General features: G+C 42.1%; 1 protein-coding gene across 8 annotated transcripts in view; it reads left to right on the top strand.

The window, feature by feature from the left end:
- phf14 (PHD finger protein 14) overlaps positions 1–16,353 on the top strand; it is a 163,271-nt gene extending 146,918 nt beyond the window's left edge. Inside the window, exons 15-18 of one of the 8 annotated variants that reach the window (XR_005100216.1) lie at positions 6,686–6,748; positions 7,412–7,533; positions 14,034–14,094; positions 14,710–14,768. Coding sequence is in view for 7 of the 8 variants with exons in the window: in XM_037270204.1 (XP_037126099.1) it covers positions 6,686–6,748; positions 7,412–7,533; positions 7,658–7,691 (219 nt within the window). In the remaining variant the exon portion in view is untranslated. Of the gene's footprint in view, positions 1–4,705; positions 4,778–5,447; positions 5,516–6,685; positions 6,749–7,411; positions 7,534–7,657; positions 7,895–14,033; positions 14,095–14,709 lie in introns of those variants that run through there. The other 7 variants (XM_037270209.1, XM_037270205.1, XM_037270204.1 and 4 more) reach the window with 7 other exon arrangements.
- The last annotated feature ends 588 nt before the right edge of the window (positions 16,354–16,941 follow it).

The following is a 16,941-nucleotide window of genomic DNA, read 5'->3' as shown; positions in this document are numbered from 1 at the left end:
TGGGGGGGGGGGAGACAATAGGATAAAATTAGAAAGAGGACACCAGTTATGGGTAGGGGAGTTCGTAGGCTTGAGACAAGCGGTACATTTTTAGACGGGACTTAAATATGGGGAGTGAGTCGCATACAGATTGAGGGAGAGAGTACCAGAGTCGGGGTGCTGTGCAGGAGAAGGCTCTGTCACCGAAGGATTTGAGTTTGGATTTTGGGACTGTCAGACGTGAAGTCGTGGAGGATTGGAGGGGACGGGTGGGGTGGTAGGGGATAAGGAAGTCAGATAGGTAAGGGGGAGCCAGGTGATGAAGGGCTTTGAAGGTGAGGAGGAGTATCTTGAAGATGATACGCTGCTTGATGGGGAGCCAGTGAAGAGAGTGGAGAATGGGAGTGATGTGTTCGCAGGACCGGGTGTGGGTAAGGAGGCAGGCAGCAGAGTTGAGGACTAGTTGAAGTCTATTGAGTGAGTGAGCAGTGATGCCGTTGAGAGGGGAGTTGCAGTAGTCAAGCCGGGATGAGATGAAGGCATGGATGAGGGATTCAGCGGCAGGGAGAGAGAGGCAGTGTCGGATTTTGGCGATGCGGCGGAGGTGGAAGTAGGAGGTCTTGACAACTGAACTAACATGAGGGTGGAAGGACAGTGTAGGGTCGAAGATAACGATAAGATAAAGGTTGCGTGCCAGAGGGGAGGAAGTGATGGTTAAGGAGTCAATGGTGAGTGAGATGGGTCCAGTTTTATTGAGGGAGGATTTAGTGCCTATGAGGAAGAGCTCTGTTTAGTCACTTTTGAGTTTGAGGAAGTCGTGGGTCAGACATGTTTTTATTGTAGAGATGCAGGTTTCAAGGTGGGTGAGGGGAGGGTTTCCGGTGGCTGCGTTGCGTATGTCGATCTGGGTGTCATCAGCGTAACAGTGGAAGTCCAGATTGAGTTTGTGGATGACATAACCAAGGGGGAAGAGGTAGCAGATGAATAGGAAGGAGGGGGGCAAGAACTGAGCCTTGGGGGACCATGTTTGACTGAGGAGAGGATGGATGTGTGGCCAGAGAGAGAGACGAACTGGTTCCTGTTGGTGAGATAAGAGGTGAGCCAGTCGAGTGCAGTGCCCTCAACACCTAGTTGGCGCAGCCTTTGAAGAAGGATGGAGTGGTTCACAGTGTCAAAGGCTGCGCTAAGGTCGAGTAGTAACAGGATGTTGAGGGCACCGGAGTTTGCAGAAATGAGGAGATCATTGGTGACTTTAACAAGAGCGGTTTCGGTGCTGTGAAGTGGGCGGAATCCGGACTAGAAGGGTTCGTAGAGGTTGTTGGACTGGAGATGGGTGTGGAGTTGGGCGGAGACAATGCGTTCGAGGGTTTTGGAAAGGAATGAAAGGTTGGAAATGGGACGGTAGTTGGAGAGGTTAAGTGGGTCCAGGGTGGGCTTTTTGAGGATGGGGGTGATCACGGCCCTTGCCCAGAGAGGCGGGGTTTGGCGATGTAGCTGTAGTTGGACAGAGTGGCTTGGTTGAGAGCAAAGAAATCCAGTACAGCAATATCCATTGGTAGCCCGAATAGAAAATGCTCTCGACCCTGCAGACATCTTTTTGGAGCCCGGAGTAGCAGAAGTGATAGTCCATGGAAGAGATGAGACGTGACAGCAGCAGAGAATAATCCAGATAAAATGCTAGCAGTGGCTAGTAGCTGGTTAGCTAAAGGTTGGTGGGCAGTGAAATGCGTAGAAGCAGCAGTGGACCAGGTTCTGATGTTGGTGCAGTGGGTGGTGGTGTTGGTCGATCCCGACTGTACCTGCACAAACGGCAAGCCCCAGTATGCCATGGCGGCACACAGCCGAGCCACGGCAGGCGAGCTCGCAGCGAGCGGGGGCACCCCCCGAGGACACCGGCCGGGTGGTCAGAGAGCGGGGTCAAAGCTGTTGCCGAGTCCAGAGCAAGCAGCCACAGGCTCAGAGCCGGGAGGCAGTAGGGTCCGGTGGTGGTTTGGCTAGCTGGCTAATGTAGCTTGGAGTCCGAGGGAGCGGGAACAGAATGGTGCGAGCAGAGCTCCGGAGATGCGCGGTGGACGGGAGACAAAAATAAGAAAATAAAAGAAAAGACGGGCACACTTAAAACGGGAAACGCAAAACAAATAGCGGACAAACATGTAGCGGACACGGTCCGGGACAGAAGCGGCAGTCAACAATTCAGACCCCAGTGTTGCTCTAACCCGGAAGATAACGAACGGACACATGCGAAATGCCGCAATGTGTCCTCAGTACCATGAAGGTGCCTTCAGCAAGGTATTGAACCAACCAGGATCTCACTGATTCTCCTTTACTGCATGTGGTGTGAAAAGCCATTTCATTTTCCACATTTGGCAAAACATGTCAAGGCTATTTCTATGCCTCATTTAAATGGTGGAGCCCAATGAGAGGAGCCCGGACAAGGCAGCTGTCAGAACTTTAAATGTGTACAATGTCTTTTGCGTTTAAGAACATCTCTATAAGCACACCGAAATTGACAATATCCAATGTATGGGATTCATTTGTGTCTGCATGTCATATACACTGCTCAAAAGAATTAAAGGAACAGTTTTTTATCAGGGTATGGCATGAATTAAATTACCGTTTTTCCATGTATAATGCGCAAAATTTAACTAATTTATTGTCCTAAAATCTGGGGTGCGCATTATACATGGGTACAATTTTTTTTTTTTTTTATCCGGATATCATACGGAGGCCGCTATTACAGATGCGCTTTCTTCTCTGCTGTTCACTTCAAACACGCTCCATACGAACACAATGCTCTCGTATCAGACCCTTGCTCGATCACCTGCTCGTTTGCTGTCACAATGTACCCTACACAAATCCGAAACATTTCTTCGCTATTGAGTTTGCTAGCGCATGCGCAGTGATACTGACCGGCAGAATAACATCCGGTTGTTCCCAAAGATGATCTTTTTTCTGAAATAATTTTACGTTTACGGACTTAAGTAGGAGTCAAAATTTGGGTGCGTATTATACATGGGTACAGGCTTTTTTCCAGCATCAACATGCCATTTGTAGGGTGCGTATTATACATGGGGGCGCATTATACATGGAAAAAAACGGTAGACTTTTCTGATAAGGTTTTGGTCAGGTACGTGACAGAAGGGGTTGTTAATCAGTTTCAGCTGCATTGGTGTTGATGGAATTAACAACAGGTGCACTAGAGGGGCAACAACGAGATGGTCCCCAAAACAGGACTGATTTTGCAGGTGGAGGCCATTTCAAGTTCCTCCCTCTTGATCTTTTTTAACTGTTTTTCCACAAGTGTTGGCTTTAGCTAGAGTCATTATCACGACTGGGAGCATGAGGCGATTTCTTAACCCTCCTGAAGTTGTGCAGATTGTCCAACTCCTCCAGGATGGCACATCCATGCGTGCTGTTGCAAGAAGATTTGATGTGTCTCCCAGTACAATCTCCAGAGCATGGAGGAGATTCCAGGAGACAGGCAGTTACTCTAGGAGAGCTGGACAGGACCGTAGACGGTCCTCATTCCATCAGCAGGACCGATATCTGCTGCTTTGTGCAAGGAGGAACGGGTTAAGGACTGCCCGAGCCCTACAGAATGACCTCCAGCAAGCTACTGGTGTGAATGTCTCTGTCCAAACAGTCAGAAACAGACTTCACGAGGGTGGCCTCAGGGCACGACGTCCTGTAGTGTTTCCTCTGCTCATTGCTCAGCACCGTGGAGCTCGATTGGCATTTGCCATAGAACACCAGAATTGGCAAGTCCGCCACTGGCGCCCTGTGCTTTTCACAGATGAGAGCAGGTTTACCCTGAGCACCTGTGATAGACGTGAATGGGTCTGGAGAAGCCAAGGAGAGCGCTATGCTGCCTGCAACATCATTCAGCATGACCGGTTTGGTGGTGGGTCAGTGATGGTCTGGGGAGGCATTTCCATGGAGGGACGAACAGACCTCTACAGGCGAGAGAACGGCAGTCTGACTGCCATTAGGTATCGGCATGAAATCCTTGCACCCATGGTCAGACTGGTGTAGTAGGTCCTGGGTTTCTCCTGATCCACAACAATGCCCGGCCTATTGTGGCAAGAGTATGCAGACAGTATCTGGAGGATGAAGGAATTGACACAATTGAATGGCCCTCACGATCACCTGATCTAAACCCGATAGAACACCTCTGGGACATAATGTTTCCGTCCATCATACGCCGCCAGGTTGCTCCTCAGACTTTACAGGAGCTCACTGATGCCCTTAGACAGATCTGGGAGGACATCTCACAAGACACCATCCGTCGTCTCATTAGGAGCATGCCGCAACGTTGTCAAGCATGCATACAAGCTCGTGGGAGCCACACAAGATATTGAAAAGAATTTTGAGTTGCAGAATTTGAATTTAGGCAAAAAGTACGAGCCTGCCATATCATTTTTTCCCTTTGATTTTTGAGGTGTCTGTATACTGAGCCCTCTGTAGGCTGAAAACTTTTATTTCCATTAAAAGGTGTGGCATCCTTTTGTTCCTGAGACATTAAACTGTCCATATCAGTATAGATATCCAAAAGAAAATGTCACCATTGAAATCTGATGTGTTTTCAAAGTGTTCCTTCAATTTTTTTAGAATCTTTAGAAATTAGACAAACACAATTGCCATGATTTTCAGTGAAGAAGTATTGTAATTCCCATTTCTCTTGAAAGCGACGGCACCTCAACGTCAACTTTCCTCGTTTTCTTTGCAGTCGCCATGGCAGAAATGAGCGGAGAGGTGTGGTGCAGCCACCTTTTGGTAATAGGAGGAATTACAGTTTCAAGTTTCATGTTTTTTTTTTTATTCAGTTTGACAGTGCAGGCGGGCCATAAATAATACATTATAAGACCGAAGCTGCGGGCCGTATGAAATCTGACCGGTGGCCGGATTTGGCCCGCGGGCCGGACTTTGGACATGGCTGCACTAGAACTAGGAAAACGTTAAAAAAAGTTTAAAGATGATAAGGTCATAAAAAAGAAACCTTATACGTTCATTTGATTTGACATTTAATTTCTGTTTTTCTAGACATAAAGAAAACAAGTTTAGCTACCCCCATTTCAATAATAATGATAAGTTGACACAACAAATCACTGTTTGGTTTTTAATAAAAGTTGGTACTCACATGACTTCTTAGTTGGATTGTGTTTGTTATGGCTTCATTTGTGATAGCCATAGTCTTCTTTTGTAACTTCCACGGAAGTTACTGCCGAAACTGTCAGAAAAAGCTACTAAGGTAAGACCTTGCAACTTGTCTGAGCAAAAGAATACTACGGCTATCACATGACTTCTGTCGGTCTGTCTGTCTATTAATCAAATCTATTTGCATTTTTAGTTAAATTAGTGACATGTATGATATGCATGTTCAAAAGATCTCGGATTACGACTGTCAAATGACCAAATGACCTAACCCCCAAAACAGGCAGTCATTGTTATTTTATTCTTCATGCACACAGGAAGGCCACCAACCTGTTGGATGCTACATTTTGATGATGTTTTCAAGAATTAGTAGTTTTGACATTAGGTACGTGACATTAAGCCAAAAGCGACAGATCGGACAATACAAACATTAAAGATTTTTATTAGGTACTTCAAAGCATCTGTAACAAGAATTAATTGTTTGACAGAAGACAATATTAACAGTGCCAGTATTAATTTAATCCAAACTCATTGCTGATTCACAACATTTATAGAATTCTAGAACATTGTTTTCTTTATCGCTGTTGTCTTCTATCAACAGTTAAATATTTTTCATTGACTTTTACATACATGATGTATGTAAACAGAAACTTGCCTAAAATCCTTTATTTGTTCCACATTTCTACTGCATGCAGAGCACACATTACATGTGGAACATCGTGTAACTACGCTAAGCATCTATCAGCTTATGATTAGCCCAGCTCTAAGTGACGCCAAGTGCATACCAAATATGATATGAATCCAAGTGTGATTGAGCAGTTGGGTAGGGTCTTTTTCTTCTTTCGAGAAGTATTAGTCTTGACATTGAGTATTTCATTTGGTATGTGACATTGAGCCAAAAGCGACAGATCAGATTGTTTTCACTGCCTGTTAAATAAGTTACCTGTTTTTGCATAAATGTTATTCCCCAGCCGTAACACAAGCACATGCGTACAAACCAAGTGTTGTTTATTCTTGATATACCTAATGCACAAAGAAAGCACACTCATAATTTTTGTCAGAGCCCTTTTCCGAGAGTTAGCTTTTAAGAATAATTGTCGAACCTGCTTGATATTGGTTAATTTTCATTACATTTGTCAGGTTCAGAAGTTCACAGAAGTTGTTTCTGTGACTACTTGGGGTTTTTCTTTAATTAGTAGAGGTATACTCAAATTTTATTATTATTCTATTTGAATTATATGTTTAAGCCCACCACTTGGCCTATGAACCGGGACCCCTTTTGTAAGATGTCACTATAAACATTTGGAAAAGCAGACCAGAACTTCTGGACTTTATTTTGGTTTTAATGTGAAGCACTTTAAATGGGGACCAGTTAATTCTGAACACAGCCACATCCCCACTTAAAAAGGGCATGAGCATTTGGGTAACCACATTTTCTCGTGTTTTGTTTTCCCTCACCTCTAGAAAAATTATTTGATCCGAACAGGTAATATTTACATGAATAATTAACGGTGGGTAATGTTTTGAACTGATTTCTTCTTTTTTTTTTTAACAGAGAACCAGAGGGCAGAAAAGAAAGAATATCCCTTTCTGTGAAGAGAGAGACGACAACATAGAGGTTTGTCTCTCATTTAAAAAATGACAGAATTGTCTTTGTCAAGATTGAAGATTGACTGATCATCTACGCACTAGATGTGTCAGAAAAGGTCCAGGACTGTTGTCAGAAAAGAATCCAAACAAAGACTGAGCTTACCACTTGACTATGGTCCAAATAATCAACCAGCACATCGACAATATCCTGTGGCATTTGCTCAGTGAGCAAGAAGAGGCCAGTGTTGTGGCGGGACGACTCATGGCTGCTTCATAGTTCACTTGCTCACAGTACCCTGAATAACCAGCAGTTCCTAGGGTAGGAATGCTTGAAGGCATGGCAGAGAATGCTGGGAAAGACTGTCACTTAGAGGAAAATTTTTAATTTGGATTTGAAATACCAGTCCTGGAACTTTTTTGACACGCTTCAATATATTTTGATACAACTCAGTCCATAGTTTTGTTTTGATTATTCGACAACACATTATATTTTCCATTACATTTGCCATTTTAGATAAATACAATGTGCATAAACATGAAAATAGAATAATAGACATAGGTAAAACCTTTTTCATTGTCAATAGTATTTTTAATTGTTTCAATGTAGTTGTATAACACCAGGCTCCTTTTCTAAATACTACATGAGAAACAGTTGCCTTATACAGCATTTGATTCATTCATGTTTTCAAAGGACTCACTACCAAGGGAGCGCAGACAGCGGCAATCTGCTGTGTTAAAAAAAAACAAAGCAGATGACACGAGGACTGAGTGTACAACCTGTAAAGGACCGGGTGACAATGAAAATCTTGTGAGGTAAGATGGTGTGGGTGTGCGGGTGGGTAGATGGGTGTGCGTGTGTTGAAGATGGTGCAAGGCTTGGCATGTGCTGTGCAAGCTTGTATCACTGTGTGGATGGTTAAAGTTCATTCTTCATTAGGTTCTTCCCGCCGAGGCTGAGGCTCAACAGATAGTATGTAGGACTGACCCTATGTCTTCCATAGGCCCTCCATATTAACCTGCCACATACATTTGGACACTTCATTAAGGTGTAATGAAAAACAGAATTTATTCTACTTCTATCGTGAAATTCCAGGTGCAGCTAATGCTTTTGAAACTATATTGACCATGGTGCTATGGCACCCAAGTGGCATGCCATTGGAAATCACAATAATAAAAAAACATTCTCCATTTTATATTTGTCTATAAAATATTGATTATTTACAGATGCACGGTAGCTTGTTCACCTATAGAAGGGGTGTCAAACAAATTTTTGTTGCGGGCCGCATTGTCGTCAGTTTGCTTTGGAGGGTCATTACGACTGTCAGCCCAAATAAATGTATGACCACCTCATATCATATACAGCAGTGGTCCCCAACCTTTTTTGCGCCACGGACCGGTTACATGTCAGAAATATTTTCGCGGACCGGCATTTATATAAATAAATAATACATTTATATAAATAAATAAATAATACATTTATAATAAATATATAAATACGATGAAATAAAATGATACGACTGACATAAAAACAAGTACAAATGACAAAAATAAAACTCACCATTACGTTGAATTAGTGGGAGCACTGAGTTTGTTTCTCAGAAACGAGCCAGTCCCATCTAGACGTAATCGGAGACAATGACACCCGAAGTGATTAAGGTTTGTCTTTTATTGCAGGATGCTTGTTCTCCATGTGTTGAAGCAGTTTTGAATGCTTCATTGCCTGGTTAGTTAGCCTGTCGCCACATATTAGCTTTGCGGGCTCGACTGGGGAAACATGTCACGTGACCGGGACGAGTGTCTTGACCTGAATTAATTGATCGTCGATAATTTTTTTTTTTTTCTGTGCGGCTTGGCGGCCCGGTACCAAGTGACCCACGGACCGGTACCGGTGGTTGGGGACCACTGATATACAGTATAGACTACACAACAAATTGATGAATAACTAGTTTTCAGATCTGAAACAAGTAAAATATGTTAAAATATTTGGAAGATGAATGGTAAAAAAATGCTAGCAAGAGATCTATTTTTTTTAAATGAAGTCAATTTACAATTTTAGTACTGACATGAATTTGATTTGTCTTCGCGGGTCACATGAAAGGATGTGGCGGGCCGCATCTGGCCCCCAGAACTTGAGTTTGACACGCATGACCTATAGTATCTATGTCAGCAATGTGTAGTCGCTTTGGCAGAACAATTACTGTAATTTCCAAACTATAAACCACACCTGATTATAAGCCGCAACAGCTAAATTTAGGGGAAAATCTTTTGTTCATAAATAAGCCGCACCGGACCATGCCGCAGGTTTTTTAATGTTTAATTACCATTTTTAAGAGAATATACACAAAGAATATTGTCAGGAAAGAGATGGTTCTTTGGGGACGCATAGCTTTTATTAACATAACCTTTATTGACAGAGATGAAGGAGCTCTTCAAACATACAAACGTGTAAATCTCAGCGACGATCATAATAAACTTAATGTGCAGGGAACACTAGCGACACACAATTAATAATGAAAAAAATGGGACCACTTACAGGGGTCAAGTTGGCAATGTCATGCGAGCTACACGTATAGCTCCAGAGTATACATGACCGGAAAATAAAAAAAGAAAAGGGTGACTCAACAAGATGTCATCAACAATGTGCCCTCTAGTGACCGGAGGAAACCTCTACAGTGCATGAGCAGCTCTACTTCCTTCGCTAAGAGCCAAATCGACTGCCTTTAACTTAAAAGCGGCATTATATGCATTTCTTTTGTCCCCCATAATGAGGGTTTGTCTATAAAAGCTTCCTTTCTTCAGTAATGTCCATCTTGATCTCGTTCTGTCTCTTCTTTGTGTCAATTATACGGCACTATTTGCCTGGCAGACGGACATGCGATCAACACACCACTTTTCTCCCCAGTGACCTTGTGTCCGGTCACATATCCCTCTGCCCAGCAAAGCGGTGCCACACTACAGTGGTCCACAGCTTTTTGCAAGTGTATAAGTGTATAAGTCATCACAAAAATCACGAAAAATCCGTAGATACGCTGCACTGGACGACAAGCCACAGGGTTCAAAGCTTGTGCAAAAGGTAGCGGTTTATAGTCCGGGAATTACGGTAAATGCTCTTTCATTAGCTTTCAGAAGATATAATAAATCTGTGTATCCCTACGTTGACATGATTTCTACAGACTTGGTCATAGCTCCTTCAAGTATATCAAATTTGTGTGTAGGGCTGCAACTAACAATTATTTAAAATAATTATGAATTAGTTTGTGATTAATTGATGAATAATTTATTTTTAAACATTATAATTTTCAATCTTTTAGTAAATAACGGGACAATATTTTTTACATTGGCAGTGCATTTTTATAAATATTGATATACACTCAAAGCTCGGTTTTCGAACGTCCCGGTTCTCGAACAAATCGGAATTCAAACGACAAATCTGCGATTTTTTTGCTTCAGTTGTCAAACAAATTCAACTCACTCCGTTGTTATTGTATTTTCGTTACTTTGAGGATTGTATTAACCCCTAATCATGCCTCCAAAAAAAGCAAGTGGGAGCAGTAAACACAAAGACGCTCTTAAAGCAATGCAACAGTGAGCGCCCGGCGCGCTGCGGTTACGCCATCGGCCCAAATTAAGCTCCCTGCGCACTGAGGTCCACTTACATTTTGGAAAGTACATCAGGAATTTAAAAATATTTTTTAAATTTCAGCGACGGCTCTGTCACCATAATGTGACCAGCGCGGTCGGCGGCACGCTACAGTTGCGCGTTCGGCGGTGCGGTGCGCTGCAGTTGTGCAAATGAAACAATGCTTTAAAAAGGCGTTTTTTAAGTCTTGGAACGGATCCATTTTTTTTCTATTATTTGTAATGGGAAAAATAGATTCGGTATTCGAACGATTCACTTCTCGAACCGCCTTCTGGGATGGATTGTGGTCGAAAACCGAGGTTTGACTGCACATATATAATATAAATATATACTATAGATATATACAGTGCCTTGCGAAAGTATTCGGCCCCCTTGAACCTTTCAACATTTCGCGACATTTCAGGCTTCAAACATAAAGATATCCATCCATTTTCTGTACCGCTTAGTCCCCACGGGGGTCGCGGGCGTGCTGGAGCCTATCCCAGCCGTCATCGGGCAGTACACCCTGAACCGGTTGCCAGCCAATCGCAGGGCACACAGAGACAAACAACCATACGCACTCGCACTCACACCTAGGGACAATTTGGAGTGCTCAATCGGCCTACCAAGCATGTTTTTGGGATGTGGGAGGAAACCGGAGTGCCCGGAGAAAACCCACGCGGGCCCGGGGAGAACATGCAAACTCCACACAGGGAGAGCCGGAGGTGGAATCGAACCCGCACCCTCCTAACTGTGAGGCGGACGTGCTACCCAGTGCGTCACCGAGCCGCCTAACATAAAGATATAAAAGTTTCATTTTTTGTCAAGAATCAACAACAAGTGGGACACAATCGTGAAGTGGAACAACATTTATTGGATAATTTAAACTTTTTTAACAAATAAAAAACTGAAAAGTGGGGCGTGCAATATTATTCGGCCCCCTTGCGCTAATACTTTGTAGCGCCACCTTTTGCTGCAATTACAGCTGCAAGTCGCTTGGGGTATGTCTCTATCAGTTTTGCACATCGAGAGACTGGAATTCTTGCCCATTCTTCCTTCCAAAACAGCTCGAGCTCAGTGAGGTTGGATGGAGAGCGTTTGTGAACAGCAGTCTTCAGCTCTTTCCACAGATTCTCGATTGAATTCAGGTCTGGACTTTGACTTGGCCATTCTAACACCTGGATACGTCTATTTGTGAACCATTCCATTGTAGATTTGGCTTTATGTTTTGGATCATTGTCCTGTTGGAAGATAAATCTCCGTCCCAGTCTCAGGTCTTTTGCAGACTCCAACAGGTTTTCTTCCAGAATGGTCCTGTATTTGGCTCCATCCATCTTCCCATCAGTTTTAGCCATCTTCCCTGTCCCTGCTGAAGAAAAGCAGGCCCAAACCATGATGCTGCCACCACCATGTTCGACAGTGGGGATGGTGTGTTCAGGGTGATGAGCTGTGTTGCTTTTACGCCAAACATATCGTTTTGCATTTTGGCCAAAAAGTTAGATTTTGGTTTCATCTGACCAGAGCACCTTCTTCCACATGTTTGGTGTGTCTCCCAGGTGACTTGTGGCAAACTTTAAACGAGACTTTTTATGGATATCTTTGAGAAATGGCTTTCTTCTTGCCACTCTTCCATAAAGGCCAGATTTGTGCAGTGCACGACTGATTGTTGTCCTATGGACAGACTCTCCCACCTCAGCTGTAGTTATCTGCAGTTCATCCAGAGTGATCATGGGCCTCTTGGCTGCATCTCTGATCAGTCTTCTCCTTGTTTGAGATGAAAGTTTGGAGGGACGGCCGGGTTTTGGTAGATTTGCAGTGGTCTGATACTCCTTCCATTTCAATATAATTGCTTGCACAGTGCTCCTTGAGATGTTTAAAGCTTGGGAAATCTTTTTGGATCCAAATCCGGCTTTAAACTTCTCCACAACAGTGCTTGGGCCTGCCTGGTGTGTTCCTTTGTCTTCATGGTTCTCTCTGCGCTTTAACCAGAACCCTGAGACTATCAAAGAGCAGGTGCATTTATACGGAGACTTGATTACACACAGGTGCATTCTATTTATCATCATCAGTCATTTAGGACAACATTGGATCATTCAAAGATCCTCACTGAACTTCTGGAGTGAGTTTGCTGCACTGAAAGTAAAGGGGCCGAATAATATTGCACGCCCCACTTTTCAGTTTTTTATTTGTTAAAAAAGTTTAAATTATCCAATAAATTTCGTTCCACTTCACGATTGTGTCCCACTTGTTGATTCTTGACAAAAAAATTAAAATTTTATATATCTTTATGTTTGAAGCCTGAAATGTGGCGAAATGTTGAAAGGTTCAAGGGGGCCGAATACTTTCGCAAGGCACTGTATTTACTAACACGTGTGTATGTATGTATGTATGTATGTATGTATGTATGTGTTAGGTCTAAATACCATCAGACATTAAACCATACGCTGGAAGGAAGAGGAGAAAAGAACCGGAACAGGTTTACTCGCGAGGAGAACGATAGAGAGAGCAAACTCAGTTACAATCTCCATCAATTCTGAGTTCTCACTTCACGTGCTCCTCTATTTAATGTTTTGGTTGCCCTGGTTACAGAGGCGTTGCTACACTAAAGGGAGGGGAGATAGTGTCTGTAGCAACGCTTATTAGCTAAGGAATGTAGTGTGGTGTGAATTAGCACTTCATTGTCGGCCCGTGACCCCCGCAGACTTCGTCCTCCTTCCTCAACCAACTGTTCTTCTCATGGTTGGCTGATTTGTCCTCGAGTGGGATCAGATAACTTGAATTGCCGCTTTCCTGTGGAACAATGCAACTAAACCTTGGCTAACTTTATCTACTTGGTAAAGTAACACACAATAATAATAAGTAACTTGTCCTAAACACTTCAACACACATTAAGTAAATGTAAGGTACCTGGTATGCAGTTCCTTAAACAAACATTGAGTAAATATAGGATAACTTGTACGCAACTACTTCAAACTGTATATAACACTTAACAAAGAAAAACAGTTCTGACCAACAACAATCTATGAACCAAACCTACAGTTAGATAAAAGGAATGAAGTTCCTCTGAACCAAATAAGAACATTTCGCCTATGCAAATAAGCTCGGCTCATTGTTAGTGAAGGCCTCCTACAGGAACAAAAAGACACAGATAACATAAGGACAGGAAGGAGACATATGGCTGACAGGGATCAAAAGACATCCCTGTCACTAAAAAGGAAAAACCTAGATAAAAGGAAAGTCATAAACAGTAAAGACAAGGCCTCCAGGTCTGGCAGGCCAAGGCTTCACTTAAATTATTCCAACAGTATGTATGTATGTATGTCTGTGTGTATGTATGTATATAGTGTATACAGTATTTTTTTTCTTTTTTTTACCGGTTTGGTCGCCAACATGTCACAAAACGGGACAAAATGTGATTTATTGCTTTCTAAAGTTAAAGCAGATGTTTGTGATGGTCAAATTTACCTTATTTAAAATTAGTGCATGGAAAATACTGGAGAGGAGATTTTCACCAATCATTCCTTATTCTCATCTTTTCATCACTGCGTTCACGATAATGTCTGTGTGGATAACCATTCTAATTTATGTAAAACTCTGGAAAATTGTGGATTTTCAGCCTTCACTATACTTTTGAATGCATGTCCATCTGTTCAATGTTTAACTGCTTTTTGATAAACCGGCTTTTCTCTAACAGGAGTTGAATGACAGAATTCACAACAGATGATTGATCCATGATTTGACCAATAATATTTCAGGTATCACCACATATATACCTTTCTGTGATTCCCATAGAGTCCCTCTGTCTCTTTTGCAACCCCCTAATGACATTCTGTGACACTCTAAGGTTAGTGCTCACTTTGCTCTGAGAAACACATTTGAAATCTCTGTTGTTAAATTGGTAATCATTATCTGAGTCTCATGATGGTCTGTTTAGATACCTATTTTAATTCAACCAAGAATGTATTGGTCGAGTCATGGTTCATGCAAGGGTTTCGAATTTAGCTGTTTAGCTTCTTGTTAGGGAATACCAAATTGTGTGAAGCATTCAAAAGTTCAGAGGAGGACAAATTAAGTGCACCTATGAAGATTGTTTGTATGAAGATGTTTTAGCTTAATGCTGAAATATCAACCGAAAGATGAATATCGCTAACTTTTTGTGAGTAGTGTACTTTTAATTCATCATACATTCCATCAATGTAATTAGAACTTTGTAAAAAGGCAACTTACATTGTAGTGTTTGCGTATGATTCGTTGTGGAAGTGTTTACTATTTCTTTGATGTTAAATTAGTATAAAAGTTGAGTTTTTTTTTTTTTTTTGTCGGGGAATGAGGTGTGCTGCCCTGACTCTTTCTATCTTTGCATTGCACAGGTTGTGAGAGCCGGGGCAGCCACCTCACCTGGCATAAAACATGGAACCGATGACCATTGGCTTAGAGAAAAACAAAAGCAAAATTGAGAGGCATTTGAAGAAAGACGGTTGATACAGGCTGAACAACAAGAGAACAAGACCGTCCACAGTCCACAATGACCTCTGATCCAAACTGGATGAATGGAAACTGTCAATCTGAAAAACAGAATTGCTTCGAGATGAACTTACATCCTGACATTAAACTGGTCAACTGCTGCTACCACTAAATTGAGAGCTTTTGTGACACTCTAATATGTCTTTATCAATTTTGGTTTCTTGACGTACATTGAGCAACATTAATTATGTGATATTTTTTAATGTGGAATGCTAAGGCAAGACATTAGTACGTTATCACTTTGGATGTAGTAATAAAATCCGTACAAGTCTGATGTAGAAACGTTGATGAAATGTGATTGTTTTATTATTTTTCTGTGGCACTACTGATAACAGTTGACAGATTTTATGGATTTTAAAAAAATAAAAATAAAAAGATGTACGTGTACCGGTATTCAGTAGCACTTGACATTTGGATAAATCCATCTATTCAATGCTGAGGAATGAACCTTTTGTTTTCAGAAATGGCAGTGAAGTCCATTTGTCATGTTTTGTTCAAAGTTGGTGCCGGCAGCACAGTGAAGCAATGGTTAGAAAATTTGGTTGCTGGTCTTAATAAGATTTGACTCAAGAGGAGACTGTTAGCAAGAAAAGAGATAGCTTCCAACTGTGAACTAGTATGGCGTACAGTACGGCAGCATTTGTGGAAGAGGCACAGCAACACATTTATTTGCATTATTTCAGATTATGAATAGACTAAATGAATCAATTAAGAGCTACAAGAATGTGTGAATGACGAATCTGTTCGACCAACAGTGGTTTATGTGACCCATATGATATCAGCTTGGCATAGTACTTGTAAAGATAGTTCACCAGGTACTACTAGACAGAAATATATTGCATGTGAATGGAAAAGTGGCATAACACAAAGTGCACCTACCAGTACCAATATTTAAGTTATAATAATGTAAAATTATCTTATATCAATCTTGTATTGTGCGTGCATGTGTGCATTTTTTTTAAAGTAAAAGGCCAGACATCTTTGAGAGAAGCTTGTCACGTACAGTCTAGAAAAGGACTCCTGTTTGTAATGTAGCATAATGCTACGTTACTTTTTTGTAGTAGGTACACGTTAGAATCGTGAGAGTAATCGCATCACGTGTATTGAAATGTTATTGTCTTTGGGCATTTAGCATTCTTCCTTGTTCATCATATCCAGAAGTTGACTGGCATGTCTTCAGTAAGAAGCCCAGCTTTGTCTCCATGTCCCTAGTGGTCCTCGGTCAGGACTGCCAAATCCGTTGCTGTTTTCTCTGTCAGGGCACATGACAAGTGTCACATTGTGCCCCCAAATGTCATTTTCTGGAGAATTTGGGACTTGTAATGCCCATGGTGTTTACTGCTTTTGCGAACAACCAATTGTTATCGTCTTTATAGATCGGTGATTCTTAACCTGGGTTTGATCGAACCCTAGAGCAGTGATTCTTAATCTTGTTGGAGGTACGGAACCCTACCAGTACCATATGCGCATTCACCGAACCCCTCTTTAGTGAAAATCTTTTTTTTTTTCAAAATTCAAGACATCAATGTTTACTACTGGTGCACAAAATGAGCTGTGCATGAACATTACCTTGTTTAAAGAAAAAAAACAACACAATGCATGGACTCAAAAACAAATTACAGACCTGCACATCAGTGCGACTTCTGCTGTTGCCTTTGCGAGACCATTTCAGATATGCGTCATCACGAATTTACACAATAAATCAGGTATGTTCGGACCTCTGCAGTGGAGGGACTCTACTGAACCCCTGAGACCGACTCACCGAACCTCTACGGCAGTGGTTCTTAACCTGGGATCGATCGAACCCTAGCGGTTCGGTGAGTCGGTCTCGGGGGTTCAGTAGAGACTCCACTGCGGAAGTCCGAACGCACCTGATTTATTGTGTAAATTCGTGATGGCATCATCATAAAGCTCCTGAAGCTCCTGCATATCTCGCAAAGACAACAGCAGAAGTCATACTGATTTGCAGGTATGTAATTTGTTGTGAGTTCATGCATTATGTTGGTTTTGTTCTTTGAACAAGGTGATGTTCATGCCCGGCTCATTTTGTGCACCAGTAAAAAACATCTATATCTTGA

The sequence above is a fragment of the Syngnathus acus genome, chromosome 14, assembly GCF_901709675.1.
Source record: "Syngnathus acus chromosome 14, fSynAcu1.2, whole genome shotgun sequence".
NCBI classification, from domain to species: domain Eukaryota; kingdom Metazoa; phylum Chordata; class Actinopteri; order Syngnathiformes; family Syngnathidae; genus Syngnathus; species Syngnathus acus.
The sequence above is the reverse complement of the archived record's forward strand: the minus strand, read 5'-3'. Positions and strand labels throughout refer to the sequence as shown.